General features: G+C 36.9%; 1 protein-coding gene across 1 annotated transcript in view; it reads right to left on the bottom strand.

The window, feature by feature from the left end:
• yjefn3 (YjeF N-terminal domain containing 3) overlaps positions 1 to 22,422 on the bottom strand; it is a 68,180-nt gene extending 45,758 nt beyond the window's left edge. Inside the window, exon 1 of the mRNA XM_065246157.2 lies at positions 22,177 to 22,422. Within this exon, the coding sequence (XP_065102229.1) occupies positions 22,177 to 22,355 (179 nt within the window). The 5' untranslated portion in view covers positions 22,356 to 22,422. The remainder of the gene's footprint in view (positions 1 to 22,176) is intronic.
• Between the last annotated feature and the right edge of the window lie 1,017 nt (positions 22,423 to 23,439).

Here is a 23,439-nt window from a genome sequence, read left to right as displayed (position 1 = left end):
TTAGTATTGAGGAGAGCACCTCCCTCGCGCACCAGTTAGTGCTGCACTGGTGAGAGGGATTTAGTCTCCTGTAGCTGTCCCTCTAGACACAAATCCACAGACACCAGCAGGCACCAGCAGCTCAGGAGTGAAGAGGGGAACATGCAAGTGGTGTACAGAACCAAAAAAAGAACAGTCAGCATTTGTATCCGTTGTGGTAGACACACTTGCAGAGAGCACCAAGTAATATGCTGCAAGTCCTGCTAAAAAGACTGAACACACACACGTACACATATACACACCAAAAAATTAGTTTGATTGTTTAGTTCTCCATCCATCCTCTACTCTTGCTTCATTGTTCAGTTTATTTGAAGTTGTTTTTGCATTTTGGTTCATAATAAATGTTGTTAATAAATCTGATGAAGAGAAGATTTTTTACAGATTTTTCCACACAGACGCACACACATGCAAGCACGCACGCACGCACACACACACACACACACACACACACACACACACACACACTCTCTCTCTCTCTCTCTCTCTCTCTCTCTCTCTCTCTCTAATATGCTGTTATAGTCCATATAACTCAATGTACAATCCAGAATTCAAGCTCTTTTTTTTGCACAGGCTACTAAAGGGTTAATTGTGCCACATGGTGATCAACAGTAAAAATGACAAATTTTACCTCTTTGCAAAAACTAAAACCACAAAGAATCAAAAATGCATGGTAATAAGGTGTCATGGCTCTGCAATCAAAAAATGTTGTTATAATGGAAGTCAATGGGGAAAAAATGGCCACAAACAATAAATGAGGGAGAAAAAAAATTTAATCTGATGCTGCACAAAAACTAAAAATGCATCAAAGTCAATGTTTTTACCAATTTTTGGCATGCCCAAGACTGTGAAAAGGGTGAAAAAAAATTCAGTCCACAATCACTTTTTATATTGAAAATCAGTGATTTTGTGTTTTTTTTTTTCTCAAATCAGTGGCATCACTTATGAGCTTGGCAATTAAAGAGTTAAAATCATGAAATTTTTGGAAACATTTGGTAGTTTTGATCAGTTCTGAGGTTGATTAACAGATTTATGCAAAAAAATTTGAAAAAAATATTAATCTGATACATTTTTACAGCCGTTTAATTTAGTGGCCTTTTTTGGCCGCTAACAACACGAAAGGGTAGTGAATTGGAACAAGGCACAAGGGTTAAACTCACGCGTTTTGCCACGGCAATGCTCATTTCGCACAAGCTAGATGCGCAAATGAGGTGGATTCGCGTTTAGCACACCGTGGTAGAGACGCATATTTCAGATGTGGTTGCAAAAGTTCAGATTTTTTAACTCGCGCGTTTCCTGCGGCAACGCTCAATTCGTGCAAACTAGACGCCACGCTAAACACCTTATTCGTGCTGGGACACCTCCAGACGTGCGTAAACGCGTCTTTACATTGATTTCAATGTTAAGTCATTCGCGCCAGACGCTCTATTCGCGTTTGGTGTGAATGCAGCAGTAGGCCACCACAGAAAAATGAAATGAAAAATAAATGATTCATTCAATTTACTCAATTTTTTTAAGGTAAGTGGTCGCAATCAATTTATTTAAGCTACATTTAGACGGAAAAAAAATTGAAAAACAAAACAAAAAACATTAGTTTAAATGTAGCTTAAAAAAAATTGATTGCAACCACTTACCTTAAAAAATGTTGTACATTGAATTAATAATTTTTTTCAGTGAAGATTTAATGACCATCTATATTCATTTTTTCACTCTCTTTATTAAGATACAAACAGAAAGTACGAGAAATATGTGCACAAAATGTAAAAAATCCACAATTTCGTGCAAAAGTCAGTATTAGGTGTAACCTTCCTAGTTGGTGTGGCCTAAGTCCTTCCTTAGATTTTTTTACATTTTGGTGTGGATTTTTTACATTTTGTGCACTTTTAAGGAAACTGAAGTCATTGTATTAGATTTTGTTTTTTAATAGTGCATACAGATTTCTGGTTATATTCTAAGAGATTGAGAAATAATTGTACATGATCAATATACCATTGCAAACACAACAAATCTAATGGTGGCGTTGTGGCCTAACTGTAGGTTCACACCAGCCGCGGAAGAGGCGGCAAAAACGCGTGAACCGCGTCCAGTTTGCCGCGTGAACATTTTGAGTTTACTCGCTTAATCCGCGCGTGAACGCCGCGCGTGAACTTCTAGTCATTCGAGAAATTCACGCGGAAATCCGCGTCATGGGAGGGGCTTCTGCGACTCCGCGGAGACTACACCACTCCGCTCGCTTCCTGTAATCACGTCACTACTACAGCAAGCTCCTGATTGGTTAACGCGGCGCGGAATTCCGCCAAAGTTCAGATTTTTGAACTCGCGCGTTTCCCGCGGCAACGCTCAATTCGCGCGGAACTCGCGGAACGCCCCGCGCCTTCCGCGCGTTCCGCGACATCCGCGCCGCGGCTACCGCGTGTACCGCGCCGCAGGATGCCTACTCGCGTGTTTGCATTGACTTAACATGTAAATCATCCGCGCTTGCCGCCTCTTCCGCGGTTGGTGTGAATCAACACTAAGACTTTTTCACAGTATTGTATATACTTCACTAAATCAAAATGTAATGGAAAAATAGTCGATGAAACGGACTACACGGCATAAATAATGTAGAGACCTCAAGTGCTTCCTGAAGGAAGTCTTAGATACATGACAGACCAAGCCAGCAAAGCAATGTATTACATCTGACCTCAATCTGCCAATGTTACTTGTGTAGTGACACTAACATACTCCAGCCACAGGCTTTCACAGACAATAACATGTGACATTTTGTTGCCATTAGGAGACACAAGATCACAGCTTTAAAGTATCATATGTGTATATCTAACAAAAACATATCCAGGTCCTATTTCAACTCAAAAGAACTAGAAAAATATATGTTTTGCATAAAAAAGACGTTTTGAGGCGAAATATATATATTACAGTAGGGCTGTGACGGTTAGGAGTTTTTTCTCACGCGGTGAAGCATCAAAAAATCACGCGGTAATGCGGTTAACCGCACAACAGTAACCCCCCCAAAGCCCAAGCGACCCCAAACTAAAAAAACTAGACAGAACATGTCGAGCTTAACATTGTTTCTTGTAAGCAAAACCTTGATTCCAATTTCTTTAGACATTTTTAGAGTGTTTTTCGGGTAACACTCCGTGCATATAACGCATTCCTCCAAACGCAACTGGTTGAACGTTAAATAATTTATTGCACAAAAAAATGGGTTACAACCAATGACAAATACTGTTCCATAATTCATATTAAACGTAAAAGATAAAGAAAATAAATATAAAATATAAAAATAAATACTATTTCATGTTACTATAGTTAATATGTTTCATTAGAATTTTCCAAAGCAGATACAAAATGAAATAGCCTATTGCATCATCCCGTAAATAACTGCGCAAAACTTAGATACTCCAATCAATGCTTTAAATTTCTGCTGCCCATTTACATAATCAAGAACGTAATAAGAGTTTTTTGATCCCGAGCTGGAGAAATTAGTTTAAACCATTAGCGAGTCACGCTGTCAGTATGTTAGCGCTCACCTGCCTGACTGCTGTGCTGTCCCTTTGGTACTTCGCTCATCTCGCAAAAGTCTTGGAGATTTCCAACTGTCGTTGCTGGGCTGAAGTTACTAAAGGTATGTTTGGTGCTCCCAAGTCCGACAAACGCCACATGATAGTTAATCATCAAAAGATGTGATTTTAGATAGTGGCATTTCCTCACTACGATAGTCAGACATATAGGTCTACAGCCGACCGCGCTAGCCTTCATAACTATAGTTGGCATGTTTGCCCATTATAGTTTTAAATAATTATGCTATTCTTATCATCACCAACGCGCATTTCATTCTGCCGGGACCCCTTCTTGCACCTGAATAATGTAATGCGCGTGGCTGTGAGATGCACTTGAGATTTAGTTATTCGCGCAGTGAGTGAGTTGGTACAGTTTCATGGCATGCAATAAATGTCAGAGCACCTGGGTATGACGCGCTGAAAGTAAGCTCTTCATGTTTAAGAAGATTGCACCCGTGACAGTAGGCTATTTGTGTGTATTTAATTGAACATTTTCTGTAGACACCAAGTACTGAAACTAAGTGATTAAATAACAATAATCAGACACGCGCACATAATAAACCCCTATATATGTTTAATCCCTCCCCCTTGCGCGGAAAGCTGTTTTTTTCTCTAGAAGCCCTGAACACAGGATGGAAGACAGTAAATTATGATTAACAATGACTTTTGTGTATAGTTCATATCATACAGAATATGACTTCTGTAACTTTCACCTGCAAAATAAATAAATAATGAAAATATAAAAAAGTGCGGTGATGATGATGATGACCTCAGCACCGCGGTAGTCATCTCATTACTAAAAATTATATCATAGCAACATATAAACAGTTTGGTTCTAAAACGCAATAAATCCATTTAGACTAATTTGGGTAAAAATGTGTTTTCTATACCAAGAAAGTGACAAGATGAAAACCACTATTTTCTGTTACAAACTTTCACATAGCATCTTTAGGTTATAATAACATTAACAATTCAAATCCAATTTGATTTTCAAAGATTTATAATAAAAACTGATTCTTTTTACATGACAAGTTTTCTTTTTTCAAAATGCTATAAATCTATTGAAACAATATCTAAATGTGCATTCATCTTTGCCATATTCATTTAGTGGACTAGTGCTATACACGGATAAAAAATAAACATTAATGACATTTATCAAAACACTTACTTTGTCATATTAGGAACACTGTCATTGCTGCTGTCATCTTTGTGACGTCATCGCTGAACTTTTTTGACAGCGATCAGCTGTAAAATGTTTTGATCCTGCTCGATTTTTGTTGGCTTCGAGTAAAATAATGGAAAGTTTTTCATAAGATCCCCTGGGGTCAATGTCTTGTTAACATGACAGAAGCTTGATGATGTCGGGAGAACAAGCAACAGCCAGCATTTTTCCTTCGTCCGAGTGCCTCTCACGTAAATTATTAGATTTTGATGGCTTACGTTTCTTCCCCGTCAAAATTATTATTTTGTTTTTGTTTGTTTGTTCATCACGAAGTACAAAGTAGATGAGGAAAACTAGGATTCTGTGTGGATTCAATGCACCGCCATTGTTGTTTACAATGCGTGGAATGGTGCGCTGTGATTGGTTAAGCGAATTTATTGCATTCTGCAGAGGAGGAGGACTGGCGTTTGTCACGGTTTGGAAAAAAATGGAGAAAAAATGACATGGCAGATATCGGACTTTGCGTAAAATTAAGAATTTACTTTTTAATACTGACCTGGTACAATACTGATTTTGGCGGTAACTATTTTTTTTTTACTGATTTTCTTCAGATATTTTTATGTTACTTTAACGTAACAAATTAAGTTTATGAAGCAATTTTAATATACGTTTTTTGAGCAATTTATACTTGTTTTTATAAGTCATGTCAACTTATCACAAGTCGAAAGTTATAATAGTAGGTTGAGTTGACTTGCACAAGTTGCTTAAATCTCAGGCTGATTTTTTTTACAGTGAACCAATTTTGACCATTTATTTAGGACTTTGTAATAAGATTGTGAGAGGTGGGGCTTAATCTTAATATCCAAATTGTTTTAAAGAAAGATGTCTTTGTATCTTTGTATTTTTGTAAGTCATTGCTGCTGAATAAAACAAAAGAAACCATCACAGAAATTCTAATGGTTGCCATTAAAAATACCATTAGGAACCATTACTTCCCTTAAAATACCATTAGGAACCAAAATTCCTTTTTGTAATGTGTTTTTGGCATTATTCCAGCTGGATTTAATGGTCCCACCAATAAAACCCAACACATACCAGCAGAGACCATAAAATATTTCCATTATAACCATTAAATCCAATAGATGGTATATTGTTTTAGCAGGATTTCAACTGGCTACTTTATAATGTAAAAATATCAAAATATAATAATACAACTATTACAATTAAAAAAATTGAAATGAAATTGTTAAGCCACAATTTGACTGTATGAAAAATGTAAGGCATCAAAATATTTTTACAGTACATAAATATCTTAATATAATATAAGCTTAAAAAGCAAAAACACTCACACATACTGTACCCAATAATAAAATCACATTTAAACACCATCTAAGGCAGTGTTTCCCAATCCAACGTGGCACCTCTCCCAGGATGTTACAGATCTCCCATTATATGAAACACCTGATTCAGCTCATCACTTCCTCCCAAAATGTTGGGGTGTCTCCCTAATTCACACACTTACAAGCTGATGAGTTAAATCAGGTCTTTTATATAGAGAGACATCTGAAACATCCTGGGAGGGGTGCCACATTGGATTGGAAAACACTGGTCTAAGGGTAAGCAAGCATTCAGAGCATTGCTCTTGTCCTGCCCGCCCTGTCCACACGAGCCAATCAGAGCCCTTCCTCTCTCAATCTTGCTTCTTTCTTCCTTATTTAACAAGTTATCGTCCGAGATGACTATAAACTACATTTTGACCGTGCCAGATCACCAAGACAGGGTCTACATCCTTATCTGGCTGACTTCCTCATGCGACTTCATCTGAGACTTAAAAATAAGTCATGTCGGCCATCACAGTCCAACTTTATTATGATTTTATCACCACAGGGCAGATGGGAAATGTGTCCTCGGCTGGTAGTAATTTAAAATTTGAAGTTGTGTCAAGTATTTTGTAATAAATCACTTTGGTTTAGGCATTTCAGAGCTCGTTCGCCTATTTTAAACTTAAGAATGATAAAGCTTTAATACAGGAAACTAGAGCGTGACCGAATGTGCCTGCATGTTAGGGCTTATGATGAATAAAAGCTTTGTTCCTTTACTGCCATTGTACTGTTTCCTCCTGTGAGCGTCTCATAGGAAAAGACATTCACATTTTTACACTCATATACCACCAGCTGTTCTCTTTTTGTGTCCTGAATTTTATTTCAGATCATCTCTAATAGGGATTCAAGTCAGTGCCATCCTGGGACAATATTTGGATGTGTGGAGTGATGGTCCCATGTGGTAAAATGATTTTACTGTATATTAGGTGTCTTTAACTACTGTACTATGTGGATACTGTAAGTGTGCATGTTTATGGTGGGTTTAAGTGGGGTTAGAGATGGGGTCATGATTGTAATTACATACAACTACACACAATTTAACAACAACAGTTGCATTCACACATAGTGTATATTGTGCTGCTTCACAAATACAGATGGTCCATTTCCATAATACTGTAGTGTAGCATCTTTTGACGGTTACGTTTTATATGCTGAAATACTCTGATGAAGCGAAAATGTCTGATGATCAGAAACTGAAGGCAATTTAATTACCAGCATTTCAAATTGAAATGAGCTTTCCAAAGTGATTACTGTCAAAAACATCAAACGTATTGCAAAATGTTGCAGTGAGAAACAGGCATTAAAAATAAATGATACACACTTTTAAGAAGAAAAGAGCAACATGCCTGTAGTGTGTAATGAGAGAGAAAAATCAAACAAAATCTTGCAGAAAGAAGGTGATGTAAAATATATAATGGAATATTAATGTTACTGTAACTGTAACATGAAATCGTCCAATAACGTTCAATCTGAAGATAGATAGACAGAAATATAGATAGATACAGGAGATGGATGGATGGATGGATGCAGATATGGACGCATACAGAGGATGGACGGATACGATGGATGAACGGACGGACATGATAGATGGATTAAATGGATAGATAGATAGATAGATAGATAGATAGATAGATAGATAGATAGATAGATAGATAGATAGATAGATAGATAGATAGATAGATAGATAGATAGATAGATAGATAGATACAGTGGATGGATACAATGGATGGATGGATAGATAGATACAGTAGATAGATAAATACAGTAGATAAAAGGTACAGTGGATGGATACGATTGATGGATGGATACAGTAGATGATGGATAGATATATACACAGTAGATGGATATAAAAGTCGATAGATGGATGGATGGATGGATGGATAGTAGGTAGGTAGGTAGACAGATAGATGATCAATGAATGGATGGATGGTTGGTTGGATGGATGTATAGAGACAGTAGATGGATAGTTACAATAAAAACGTGGATTGATAGATAAATACAGAGTAGATAGATACAGTAGATAATAGGTACAGTGGCTGGATGGATAGATAAATATAGTAGATTGATCGATAAATACAGTATAGACAGACAGACAGACAGATAGATACAGTAGATGATAGGTACAATGGATGGATGGATAGATAAATACAGTAAATAATAGGTACAGTGGATGAATAGATACAGTAGATGGATGGATAGATAAATACAGTAAATAATAGGTACAGTGGATGAATGGATACAGTATTTGGATGGATAGATAAATACAGTAGATAGATACAATAAATAATAGGTACAGTGGATGAATGGATACAGTATTTGGATGGATAGATAAATACAGTAGATAGATACAGTAAATAATAGGTACAGTGGATGAATGGATACAGTATATGCATGTATGGATGATAGATGAATACAGTAGATAGATACAGTAGATAAAATGTACAGTGGATGGATACAGTAGATGATGGATAGACATATACAGTAGATGGATATAAAAGTCAATGGATGGATGGATGGATGGATGGATAGTAGGTAGGTAGGTAGACAGATAGATGATCGATGGATGTATGGATGGATGGATGGTTGGATGGATGTATAGATCCAGTAGATGATAGGTAAAGTGAATGGATGGATGGATAGATAGATAAATACACTAGATGATAGGTACAGTGGATGGATGGATAAATGGATAAATAGATACAGTAGATAATAGGTACAGTGAATGGATGGATGGATAGATAAATACAGTAAATAGATACAGTAGATGATATGTACAGTGAATGGATCAATGATGGATAGATAAATACAGTAGATAGATACAATAGATGGATATAAAAGTCAACGGAGGGATGGATGGTTAGTAGGTAGGTAGGTAGACAGAGAGATGATCGATGGATGAATGGATGATGGTTGGATGTATAGATACAGTAGATAGATATAAAAGTCAATGGATGGATGGTTAGTAGGTAGGTAGGTAGACAGCTAGATGATCGATGGATGGATGGATGGTTGAATGTTTAGATACAGTAGATAATAGGTACAGTGAATGGATGGATAGATGGATAGATAAATACAGTATATAGATAGATAGATACAGTAGATCAGTGTTCTTCATTGCACAGCTCGGCAAGCTTTAATTTGTGGCTCGCATGGCAGTAAATAATACAGTGATATGATCATGCAGGTATGAGCTTTTTCTGTCTTTTCGTTCGCTTGCACAGAGCGATCGTCATATGACATCAAAGTACCGTGAGATAAGACTGCTTGTTATGCTTTCGAATTGCTCTCGAGGCACAAATGTTGTTCGCCAACCGTTCTGTGCAGCGCCGCATGAAATTACGAGAAAGGTGGCCCCCTGGTGGTTTGGGGGGCACTGCATTAGCATATTATAAGAATGCATTAAAATTCTGTTTTTGTCATTAAGGGAAATCAAATTGTTTCAGTTACAAATTTGACTGGTAAATGATAAAGAATGATTTGCAATTGTATTTATTGCATTGCAACAGACTGACAGATTGATAAGCAGACATGCTATTTATGACTGGATGTAACTTTTGATACTTTGCGGTAAAGGCGGCTCTTCTATTGACCCTGACCTATCAGTGTGGCTCTCATGAAAAAAATTGTGAAGACCACTGCAGTAGATGATAGACACAGTGGATGGATGGATGGATGGATGGAAAAATACAGTAGATAGATAGATAGATAGATAGATAGATAGATAGATAGATAGATAGATAGATAGATAGATAGATAGATAGATACAGCAGATGATAGATACAGTGAATGAATGGATGGATACAGCGGATTGATATAATATACAGTAAATTACCTAATAAGTTGATACAAGACAGAACCATATGAGGCAGAACCACCACTGGTGATCCTGTAAACAAAACATGCATAAAAGATGCATGACGCCCCTGTTTCAAACACACTGTGTGTCATGGAAAAATCTCACTTAATAAAATACTTTGGCATAAACAAGTATTCAATAATGCAAGCAGAACTAAACCGCAATATCCCTTCAGTCCGGGAATGAGGCATTTTTATCACATTTATGAGATTTACTGTATTAGTGCTGTTACCAGCTTTATTTACTGCCACGGGGGATTTAAAAAGATAATGAGATGCTGACTATTGGCTCATACTAAATCAGTGAGTCTATTTTATCTATTTTACACACAGAGATGAGTTAAAAATGGCTGCCTGGTATTTGCATATCCCGGCCATGTTCTTCCACGACCGTCCCCCGTTACTTAAACATCACGAAGTGGAAAATGTGTGTTGCGTGGGAGCGCACAAACAACCCAGGTGCCAAGAGTCCGCTGCCAAACCCTTCGTAATTAAAGTAAACAGCAACGGAGGTGACAAACATCAAACCCACCTTCCCATGCAGGTTATGCACTTTGCAGGCCTTAACAAAAGGGTGCTGTGTGAGGAATAAATCAATGAAGGTCATATAAAACTGTTGACCTTGAGCAAGAGCCCTAATCCACTGACTGCTAGGGGCTTTGAATTCACGTCACCTCTCGCCCTCACTCACCACCACTTAGATCACAAGACAAGTTGCCTTGAGCATATTCACATCAAATGTGGATGTGACGAGCATTAAAAGCTTTAAAAGGGCAACGGGTTCTGAGCTAAGAGCCATTTGTTGTTACAAAAAGCCACTTAAGACGGACAACATGACATGTGTTTGCCCAACAGCTTTTTCCACAGATAAATACACCCAACCCAACAGTCATGGGTATCGTCACACTGTTCAAAGTAAAAACTTTAAATAAACATACTTGTCGCACATTTTTTAAGTTTAATTAACTTGAAATTTACAATTAATTTCAACTTTCTTACTAGTGAGGAGTTGCTATAAATTATAAAAAATAAAGTTTAAATAACTTAAGCTAATTCAACTTAATTTTTTATCATTTACAGTAACTCCTACTAGTCAAGAAAGTTGCAATGAATTGTAAGTTCAAGTCGATTAAACTTAAAGAGCACTTTTTGTCCGATTCACGCTTTTACATTTCCTTTGGTGTGTAAGTGTGTATAAGTACATGTCAACAATACGCAAAAGATACAAACCCCAAAGTAAACGATGACGCAAGTTATCGTCTCCAACGTAAATCTCTTTTCTTGAACTAAAACAAACTCAGCCTGTAAGTTAAAGTTTTTGAAAATAGGCTCATTTTTAGCTACCCTATAGAGTTAAACATTAGATTTTTAAAATTTTAGAATCCATTCAACCGTTCTCCGGGTCTGGTGGTACGACTTTTAGCATAGCTTTGTATAATCCATTGAGTCTGATTAGACCATTAGCATCGCGCTTAAAAAGTAAGCAAAAAGTTTTGATATTTTTCCTATTTAAAACTTGGCTATTGAAAGTTACAAAGGGGACTATTTTCGGATGCTGCGTAATATCATTGCGCCTCCTGCAGCCATGTTACATCAGCAAAGTCTCTGATTATTACGCCAGAATGAAAGTATAGTCCCTAGCCATATCGACCTAGAAAACTTTTAATTTTATGTCGGTCTTAGTACACGATGTAACTACAGAAGAGTCAAGTTTTAAATAGGAAAAATATCGATACTCTTTGGTCATTTTTGAGCGCGATGCTAATGGTCTAATCAGATTCAATGGATTATGCTAAGCTATGCTAAAAGTGGTAACACCAGACCTGGAGATCAGCTAAATTGATTCCAAAATGGTAAAAATAAAATATTTAACCTTAAGCTGGGCGTACACGGTGCGAATTCTGACGGTCGGAACGTCGTGAGCTCTCGCACACGACACGAGTGAGTTTATACGAAAATAATTCGGACGCAGTCACACACGACAAGATTTTACTGTACGACTTGACGAATTCTGACGTAAGCATTTTCACACCTGTGAGGATGAAGTAGGCTACATTTCGTTGTGGCAGAATGTACAAAAAATAAAACAAAAAGAATAGGGTAAAGATATTGGCTTAGTATATAAAACAGCCTGGAATTTCTGTTCTTTTGTATTTCTATTTATGCATTCCGAAATTGCAATATAGGTCTAGTGCTGTGGCGGTGAAGGAATTTCTCTGGCAGTGATTGTTCGTGCTAGCGCATATGCGGTTTTACCGTCTTAATATATCATGTTTGTAGTGCCAAGTAAATATCTATATATTGCTATTATTAATGTTACATATATTGTTGCTTTTTTATAAATATGACCGTTCAAAAAACACATTCAGTGGGCCTTATTTATTTGTAAATGCAGAATGAGGAGCAATGAGGTAAAACGCAAGCTAACGTTACACGTCTTTCCCATTATAATTAAATTATTAAGACAACACATCTATAGCCAAATATTAATTTGTAAAACGAAAATAATTTAATTTAATATAAAGCACATTGTCTAGGCTTGTTATGTGCAAATGTTCGGTCAATGCGGTGTCTTGACGTAAAAGTGAGACCGCAGCATTTATGCTCCTGTAACTGCACAAAATAAATGCCATACAGAAGGCATTGCATATTAATATAGTGCATTTTCACAGTAGGCCTATATGTAAATTAATACATAGCAATACAAATATAGTATGAAAACAAAGTAATCATTATTTAAATAAAGTTTCAGAGATAGCCTACATTTTTAGTCATTTAAATGTTCTCATCATTTCAAAACAAGCTAAGGCTACCATATAACTTACACTGGGCTATATCATTTGTTCCTTTGGTCGAAAATATGTAAAAGAATATATATGTGGGTAAAAATACCGAACAAGCTCAGTTGTTAAAGCAGAAGCTCCATAATAAGATGGGAAACATCGTCTCCGCATATGATCATCATGTTTATGTACTCTCTCTCAATAAATGCATATCTTAGCCTATTAAACATGGACATTCCGTTGCTTTTTCTGTCGCTGCAGCCCTTTTAATATCCAATCATTTATGAAACTACAGCAACTTTGGCACAGCTTGGATTACACAAAAATTGCGACATTCTTTGTACATCCTGTACTGTTTAAACCAGTGGTCTCTGCACGGAGTCTAATAATTTTTAAATGTATTTATTACATAATTTAGTTGGCTTATTTTATGTTTACATTGTAAATAATGATAAAACATATTAACAAGTAAAGAAAAATCAACAAGTAAAACAAAAAAGTTTTAATATCAAAAAGCCTCGTTTAATGCATTGTGGTAGCACTTATCAGAACAGCGGTATAGCCTAAAACAACTACACTCTCTCCTGTTTCCACACACATCCAAAGCTGTGACCCGACATCACAAAAACACGTATGACAAGTTTTTTTCAGGCAAATAAGCTGATCAAGAGGTCGTCACTGAAAGGACCTGTACATATTTGTCATGATGTCCGGTCACCGGAGTGTGTATGTGCGCGAAACATAGCCAGCTATAGAGTAGTCATCAATATTTGAGGTAGCAGTGCTACATTTGTCTTTCTTCTTCTGCGTATTGTACATTCTGATTGGTCAACTTCAAGTGCTTTGCCAGATCGTCTCGTACACCCGCACCAACACTACGAATTTAAACCGACAGCTCCCGAACTTTTTTGACATGTTTAAAAATTATCGGGAGGTCGTAAGGTGCTCGTAACCTGCTCGGCTCGGCTCGTAATTCCTCTCACACGGTGCGAGCCGCGACCATACGAGCATGAACAATTTGCTCCTGAGGAAATAAAATCGCATGCGAACCCCTACGACAGCAAAAATCGCACCGTGTACGCCCGCCTTTAGGGGAGCTAAAAAATGAGCCTATTTTATTTAAAAAAGTAGAGTGTCCCTTTATCTCCTGTTAGCATTGCATTGTGAGCGAATCTTTTAAACATGGTAAGGAGCGTCACATTTCTGGCTGACGTCAGAGGTATTCAGACCAATCACAACGTACAGATTAGCTGGCCAATCAGGAACACAAAAGCAGTGCGTTGCAGGAAGACAAGGACATATGGAGCTACAAAAATGTACGGTATGTGAAAAATAATGTGTTTTTTGAACCATAAACCATACAAATACATTGTATTATACCAAATACACAAAATAATGTTGTTTTTAGCAATGAAATAGGTGCACTTTAAAAATTTAAGTGCAATAAGGTACACTACTACTATACAGGGTATACTATGTTGCTTTAAAAAAAAATAATATTGATATATTATTAGACATAAACTAAACTACACCACAATTGTGAGCTGCTGTATAAAGTGAGTGTTTTGTTGGAGGAGAGGTAGATTATAAGACTGTCAGGTTTTGCCAGAACATAATGGCTTTGTAATACGCTCAACAGAGCGAGACAGTGAACTCAATTAAGCTGTCTCTGGCAGAGCAAAAAGGGACAATTGTGCAAGAAAACAGCTATAAGGTCGGCCGTTAGCATCAGTCAAACTTCGGCTGGAACGTAATGTTCAGGAAGTTTATTCTGGACGGCGTCGCCGCACGTCGATCTGTTTGACGATATTCCAAATAAAACGAACAATCTCATTTCTCCAGTCATTTACTGCCGTTTCCTTCACCTCTCAGAAACTTCCACCATGCATGTAAGCCTTCACAGGAATCTGATGTAGCAGTCCCACTGTTTCTATGGTGATCTGGCCATACATCAATCCCAGTCTCTCAGCTGCTCTCTCCGCTAATGGAAATTGTATCATGTGCTTGTGAAAAAGCTGCTATTGACTTTTAAACCATCGATGGCTCCTACCTGCTGTCATCTGTGTGCCTCGACACACCAATTACACATTCCTGGTGTGTCTTCTTTGTTATTCCCAATGGGGTCCTGAAATTAACCTTGCACCCAACTATTTTGCATGTTAGGTTTGATAGGGAACACACATACTGATCAAATGTATAGACTTAATGCACTGCAAGTCACTTTTACACAGCACACATTGAATTAATTTAAAAAAAAAATCAAATTAAAGGGGATTCAAGACTTTTTTTAATGTTAAATAAATCTTTAGTGTCAGCAGAGTACATATGTGAGGTTTTAGCTCAAAATACCATATGGGTGATTCTCACGAAATTGGACTTATGAGGTGCCATGAAACATTTTGATAAAAAAGTAAATGCAAAGTAAGAGTATCAAACTAAGAAGCATACAGTTACAAACATCTCTTCGTGTACTATTTTGCACATGATTTCCAAAGACATCATACAAACCCATTTTTTTCCCACATTTAAGAGGAAAATTTTCATTACCGCAAAGTGTCCATGACTGGATTTCGGTTCTTTGACATGGAAATATTTATAATCAAAAAAATCAAAAAAAATAAAAGCTTCAGTGCATGTTATACTATAAACATTAACAGTAAAGAAACATGTGGTATTTGGTGATCATTGGTAAATTTATAGACAATAATAAGAAATATAAATCCAAGAAAAATGTTCTCATCCCCTGCAACAGTTTTCAATCATTGTTTAAGCCCTCAAGGAACTAACATTTTAAAAAATAATGTTGAAAGGGACATAATTGACTGTGACACAAGATGGCTTTCAGGTAAGCAGTTCTTATTTTTTTCTCTCCAGATAAAAGTTGAAATTTTGTTTGTCATAGTACCTAGACAACTTTTTAGTTCTCATTACCGAAACATGAGTTTGTAAATGCATATATTTAATGTAATATCATGAATTTCGTGAAAATCACCCATATAGATAATATATTATAACATGTTAACAATGCCACTTTGTATAGGTCTGAGCAAAAATGTGCAATTTTTGGGTGTCCTTTTAAATGCAAATGAGCTGATCTCTGCACTAAATGGCAGTAACGTGGTTTGATAGTGCAGATTAAGAGGTGGTATTATCCCCTTCTGACATCACAAGGGGAGCCAAATTTCAATAACCTATTTTTTCACATGCTTGCAGAAAATGGTTAACAAAACTAGGTCACTTGATATTTCTTTTTAACATTTTCTAGGTAGATTTATAGCCCTTAAACATGGAAAAAGTCAGATTTCCATGATATGTCCCCTTTAAATAATGACATTTAGGAATTACCAGATGAAGTAATCTTGATAGACTGAATGTTACACTCACATTCATTTCAAGTTCACCCTCAAGTTGTTACAAACCTGTATACATTTCTTTGTTCTGCTGAACAAAAAGATAGATATGAAATCAGGAAAAATTCAAAGTGCTCAGAAATAGCAGAAGCAATTATTAAGAAAAAATTTAGAAAAAAATGTAAGGGGCGCTTTGGTATAGGGTATTCAAAAGGTAAAAAAAAAAGAGGGGATCCAAGGCACTCTTCATATTCCAAAAAAAAGTATAAAAAGCCTTTATTTGAGCATGGTTATATTACACTTTTTTGGAATAAAAAGAAAGATATATTGAGCCATATGTGTAACCAACAACATCATTGACTTACATAGTAGTGGTTTTTCCTACTATGGAAGTCAATGGTGCTTTAAAACTGCTTTATTACAAATATCTTCATTTGTGTTCGGCAAAATAAAGAAACTTACACAGGTTTGTAACAACATGAGGGTGAGTCAGTTATTACCGGATTCAAATTTTTTGGGGTGAACCAACCCCTGTCTTCCCTTATATATTCCCTAATAATGCAGCATTTTTAATTTTTTATACACAGCCAATGAGAGAAAGCCAAGTGGAATTTGATTTTATTCATCTAGAATTGACTGGGTGTGAATTGAATGTCAGCTCCAAGAAATCATTTCGAATGTATCTTGCTAAAATATTACAAGCCAAACATTTTGCAATAATGAATTACATTGAGACCCAAAAGAAAGCCAATAGTGGCAGATTTGATTTCATTTAGAAACGCAAGTTATTCCGACAGTGTGACTCCAAATTATTTAAGCAATGAAGAAGTGCAATATCTATGATTTTTGGTGACCCAGTAAAAGCCCTTTGTACTTTTCAAATCAAGAATAGCAATTCAGAACAGGGGTGGGGGGGCAAGAAGAATAGAGGTACAATTACTGAAGGATATTACAATCACAGTTTCGCTATCACTTGAGGTCCTCAAGCCTGCATGTATAAAGATGATTTCCTCCTAAACAAAAGGCACCCCTCACATCTCTCACCTAGTCTATCAGAAACAGAGACACTTCATTACAAGCTTGGCAGTGAAGACATTCATTAAACTCATCAGGGGAAGAAAACGAAGCACTGTCAATCTGAACCCAACCCCAATACACATACATCATTCATATTCAACCCCCGTTACTGAAAGACATACACACCAGAAAAATAAGCAATCTGCACCTCTGTAATTGCTAAATCTACTTTGTCACACAGTGATTAATGGGCCCGATTAACATGAACATAACTCAGATCTATAAGAGTGGGATTTGATTTGATTTACACATGAGGACCATATATCCGAACAAACAATAAAGTAGTTAGTTCATAACCCTATTAGGCATTTAGTCAATGTTTAATAGCTTTGAATCAACCTATATGCTGTAGTATAGCAATGTTTGCAACCAAACCGTTTTAGCTTCCATATATAGTATTTTTCATTTCTACCATGGAAGTCAATGGTGCTCCTGTTTCCTTATTACAAATCTCTTTGTGTTCAAAGAAATTTATACAGGTTGTTGTGCAAAGGATTTAAAACAGCATTCATCAGGCTCTTTTATGCTTAGTTAAGACAGAAGCTAACTGTGTTTTACTGCACCAGTGCAACAGTATTATTTTGCCTGTAATTTATTCTCTAATATACCCTCTTTATAGCTCATAAAATGAGGTATTTTATGAGCTGACTCAGGTGGGCAGGGCCTCGGATGGATAAAGAAGAGCTGAAAAAGATTCTGCTGAGCAAAACAAGCACTTTAACAGCGGATCTGTGCATTACGTCTATTAAAATTGCATCTGCTTAAGTCTGCTTTAGGGAGTCGTGGTTAATCTTGAATCATGGGCTGTTAAAAAATAAGAAAAAGAAACAGGAATCAAAGCAATTTGCTTTGTAAATGTGCAATTGAAAACGAAGGACAGAATGCATTTACAAGACAAATTTTAACTCTTAAATCTTAATTGTGTACTTTCTGGGGCATTACCGTCCTTTGTTAAGCTTAATAGTTAAATCAACAGGTAAATGATTCACTTAGAATAGCATCAAGTTTAAATAAATATTGTCAATATGTACCTATTTTACAAGGTGGCTAATTCGAATGAATTTGTACACTGTAAGAAAATTTGTCCGAATTTGGTCCCAAGCTGTCACTGGAGCAGTACCCTTTAAAAAGGTCCTAATATGTACCATTTAGGTACAGATGCGTATAAATTTAGTGCCAATATGTACCTCTGAGGTACTAATATATGCGCTCTTTGGTACAAATATGTATCTTTGAGGTACTAATATAAACTCTTTGATACCAATATGTACCTCTGAGCTGATATGTACACTTTGGTACCAATATGTACCTCTAAGGAACAAATATAAACTTTATGGTACCAATATGTACCTGTAATAATATATGTACCTCTGAGGTACTAATATATGCGCTCTTTGATAGCAATATGTACCTCTGAGGTACTAATATATGCACACTTTGGTACCAATATGTATTTTTGAGGTACTAATATATGCGCTCTTTGGTACCAATATGTACCTCTGAAGTACTAATATATGCACTCTTTGGTACCAATATGTACCTCTGAGGTACTAATATAAGCGCTTTTTGGTACCAACATGTACCTCTGAAGTACTAATATATGCGCTCTTTGGTACCAATATGTACTTCTGAGGTACTAATATAAGCGCTCTTTGGTACCAATATGTACCTCTGAAGTACTAATATATGCACTCTTTGGTACCAATATGTACCTCTGAGGTACTAATATGTACTTCTGAGGTACTAATATAAGCGCTTTTTGGTACCAACATGTACCTCTGAGGTACTAATATAAGCGCTCTTTGGTACCAACATGTACCTCTGAAGTACTAATATATGCGCTCTTTGGTACCAATATGTACTTCTGAGGTACTAATATATGCGCTCTTTAGTACCAATATGTACTTCTGAGGTACTAATATATGTGCTCTTTGGTACCAATATGTACCTCTGAGGTACTAATATATGCGCTCTTTAGAACCAATATGTACCTCTGAGGTCCTAATATAAGCGCTCTTTGGTACCAACATGTACCTCTGAAGTACTAATATATGTGCTCTTTAGTACCAATATGTACCTCTGAGGTACTAATATATACGCTTTTTGGTACCAACATGTACCTCTGAGGTACTAATATAAGCGCTCTTTGGTACCTACATGTACCTCTGAAGTACTAATATATGCGCTCTTTGGTACCAATATGTACTTCTGAGGTACTAATATAAGCGCTCTTTGGTACCAATATGTACCTCTGAGGTACTAATATATGCACTCTTTCGTACCAATATGTACTTCTGAGGTACTAATATATGCGCTCTTTAGTACCAATATGTACTTCTGAGGTACTAATATATGTGCTCTTTGGTACCAATATGTACCTCTGAGGTACTAATATATGCGCTCTTTAGAACCAATATGTACCTCTGAGGTCCTAATATAAGCGCTCTTTGGTACCAACATGTACCTCTGAAGTACTAATATATGCGCTCTTTAGTACCAATATGTACCTCTGAGGTACTAATATATACGCTTTTTGGTACCAACATGTACTTCTGAGGTACTAATATATGCGCTCTTTGGTACCAATATGTACTTTTCAAATCAAGAATAGCAATTTAGAACGGGAGTGGGGGAACAAGAAGAATAGAGGGACAATTACTGAAGGATATTGCAATCACAGTTTCGCTATCACTTGAGGTCCTCAAGCCTGCGTGTATAAAGATGATTTCCAATATGTACTTCTGAGGTACTAATATATGCACTCTTTCGTACCAATATACTTCTGAGGTACTAATATTTAAGCTCTTTGGTACCAACATGTTTTTCTGAGGTACTAATATATGCGCTCTTTGGTACCAATATGTACTTCTGAGGTACTAATATATGCGCTCTTTGGTACCAATATATACCTTAGAGGTACTAAAATAAACTCTTTGGTACCAATATGTACTTTTGAGGTAAACTGTTTAGTTGCAAAGGTGCTTTTTTAAGGATGCCATCCCTTGGACAGCTCGGGATCATTTGTTTGACCATTTTTAACAGTGCACAGTCTCATTTGTACAGTATGTTTCTATACGACCTGCTTTCGCCCCTGTGATTTTGAAGTAAGAGATAGAGTTATATGTGTGCTTTTTTTCAGCTATTCGCACATCTTTGTACAATTCGCACTGTATGAATTCATACAAATTTGCCACCACAAATTTGCAGCAAGATCAGATTGAATTGAACCTAATAGGTAGCACTCACACACATTGAATAATGGCTTTAATGCGGACGACCTGAGTTTGAGTCTAGCTTTCAGAATCATTTTCTGATTCTGTAACCTCCACCCCTTGATATTTTTAGGATGTTCCCCTCTAATGGTTTCAGTGTGTATCTTTGATTACAGCGTCTTTGATCTTTGATCTACCGAGTGGACACATTTGATGGATCTGGATTGATAGAGCATCAAACAACTTTTGGCATCATTGTTACAAATAGAGACAGTGTGTGACAGTTTTCTGCTTGAGTAAAAACCTCAAAGGTCCTGTGAATGTTCTCCTATGATGGATCATTAGACATCAGTGCATGGCCCTGAAAGGTCAGCATATGAGGAAAGACCGGGGCTAGTTGTCAACTTTATACCTTCAATGACTCAAGCAGGAATCATTTGAAAAGGTTTAAAGTAGGATACACACCAAACCACTGCTACTGTTTAGGTGTAATTTGGATTTTACATACAAATCCCTTCCCTGTGTGACAACTAGCCCCGTTCCCCTCTCCCTATATTCAACTGATGTAACATGTATGTAGCCAAGTACATCTATAACACAACACATGCAACGCCACACCAAGAAAACAGAGATCTCACCTCCATAATCTAACTTTAATGGCGGCCCCCATTAGAAGTAATACACTGCCTGGTCACAAACCACAAATCATGCAGACAGCCTCTCACTCCATTATTACATTTGAAGTCCTGACCTATAAATAAACCCCAGCAGCCAGTGAACATATAGAGCCGTGGATGTCAAGACGTTATAAGTTGTAATGTCATTAGGGACAATCCTGTTATTGCTTAACTGTATATATACTGCCAAGAAATGATATTTCATGATTTATTAGAGGTATTAAAACACTAAAAATCCACAAACTTCCTCACACCCCGGTGGTGAGAGACATCTATAATACCTACACAAGAGAAAGCTGTGTTTATATTCCCATTCATCCCAATAGCAGCTGTTTGGCTGGCACATGCACAACCAGAAGGATGTGATCTGAAATTGTCCAACAATAAGGCTGGACATCACAAAGTAGCAGCCTTTTTAATGTATACATTTTTACTATTCATGATGTGATCCGGATCACATTACCTAAAAAGAATTGCTTTGCCTACACCGTTTATCTCTTGCTAGGGAGCCAGATCTCATCCCATCATACTCAACAACAGATAAGGGTGTCCCTTAAGAAATACGAGGCAATTTCTCAAACCAACAAAGGAGGTGATTTGTTTGTAAGATTAAATCGCAGCTAGTTGGACACTTTTATTGGCTTTCTATAACAGAGAGGTGCTCTGACATATCCCGTATTTCTTTCAAAACTACAAGGGGCTGGGATTACAAAGCTAAAACAGGCAACCCGTTTGTTTAAAGAGCAAATCCCTGGCCTTGATGTTACCATCACAACAACCAGCCGCTGAAATGTCACATCACCTTTGTCGAGGTGTCCAAATCACCCATAAAGCAGTGCGGGGACATTGAGTCCACCTGTTGTGTTCACTACAAGATACATTCAAGAATGTATGGGGAAAAATACGTTTTGCGTTTTCCATAAACAGCATGTAATAAAAATAAAGGCGTCTCGATAAGTGATAAATGACTAAAGTTAGTTCTTACACATACAGAACCTCTCTCATTCCTAATGATGCAGATGGGCACGTCTAAGTATTTCTAATATGCATCTTCATATTTGGACAGATGACAGATCACATACCTGAGATAACGGAGTGGCTCTATGGATTCTCGTTCTTTGTCGTTGGAGCTGTTGTTCATCTTGATGGATTTGTGATGATACGATACAAGTGATGAGACGATATAAGTGATGTGACTCTCCCTGTCTTCTCTCTGCCTCCACTGGCTCACTGGATGATGGTCAAGGCACCACGCGTACATCAGCTGCTCTCCCTGAAAGTGTCAGCCAATTAACAGGCAGGGAGATATCATGAGCGCCGTCTGATTGGCTGAGAGCCCCTGATGCTGGAAGCTCAGTCGAGCATCAGCTGCATCCTTTTCACATGCAACAGCCCTTAGTGATACAAGAACGTGAATTCATATTAATCATAATTTTGATAGTTTTTTTGCAAGATTTTTTTTTTTTTAATTCAAGAATGGTTTAAAAAAAAAAGAATAATTTAAATGTACTACTAAATAAACCACGGTTATATTTTTAAAAGGCTTGAATCCTATTCTAACCTTTGGTTTACAAAATTACCATTTGATTAACATTTTAACTGGTTTAAAATTGTCTATTGATGTTTTAAAAATGTTTAATCCTGGTAACGTAAACATAGGAAGGTGTGGACCTTATGGCCACATACTGCATTAAATGTCGCCATCTACCGGTAATATAGCGTCAGTAAATGCATTACCATTAAAATGGTTTACTTAAAAATGAAATTTCTCTCATAACTTACATACTCACCCGCCTCATACAATTCCAGGATGAATATAACAGCCACTCTTCATTTAAACTGTTTTTCTTTGAAAGTTTATATTCGCCACAGAAATTTTAACCTCCAAAAGCACATCCATCTATCACAAAAGTAATCCAAACGGCTCTGGTTGCTTAATAAATGTCTTATGAGGCAAAATTGGGTTTGTGTAAGAAAATAATAAACATGTTGAGACTATATTATACGACAATTGGTCATGATGATGAGACACGTGAAAACCGTTATATTTGACGAAGCTACAGGTGTCAACTGCTGTATCCGAAATAACCCCCCATAACTTACCCCAAATTCCAAGCACACTTATACCATATTCCCTACATTAGTTTTCTAATATTTTAAATAAATACACTTAACGAGTGAGGGAATTCGGACACTAAGCTCTGCGGGCGCCATCTTGTGTCGAGACGCAGGAGTTTGTGACTGACAGGCACGCGCCTCACAGTGGGCGTTTCTCAATAGGAAGGCTGCATCCTTCAAAGGTCGCATAACGCTACATAGTCTTGTTTCAGAATATTAATTAAAGT

Source organism: Paramisgurnus dabryanus, chromosome 24 (genome assembly GCF_030506205.2).
Source record: "Paramisgurnus dabryanus chromosome 24, PD_genome_1.1, whole genome shotgun sequence".
Classification (NCBI taxonomy): Eukaryota; Metazoa; Chordata; class Actinopteri; order Cypriniformes; family Cobitidae; genus Paramisgurnus; species Paramisgurnus dabryanus.
The sequence above is the reverse complement of the archived record's forward strand: the minus strand, read 5'-3'. Positions and strand labels throughout refer to the sequence as shown.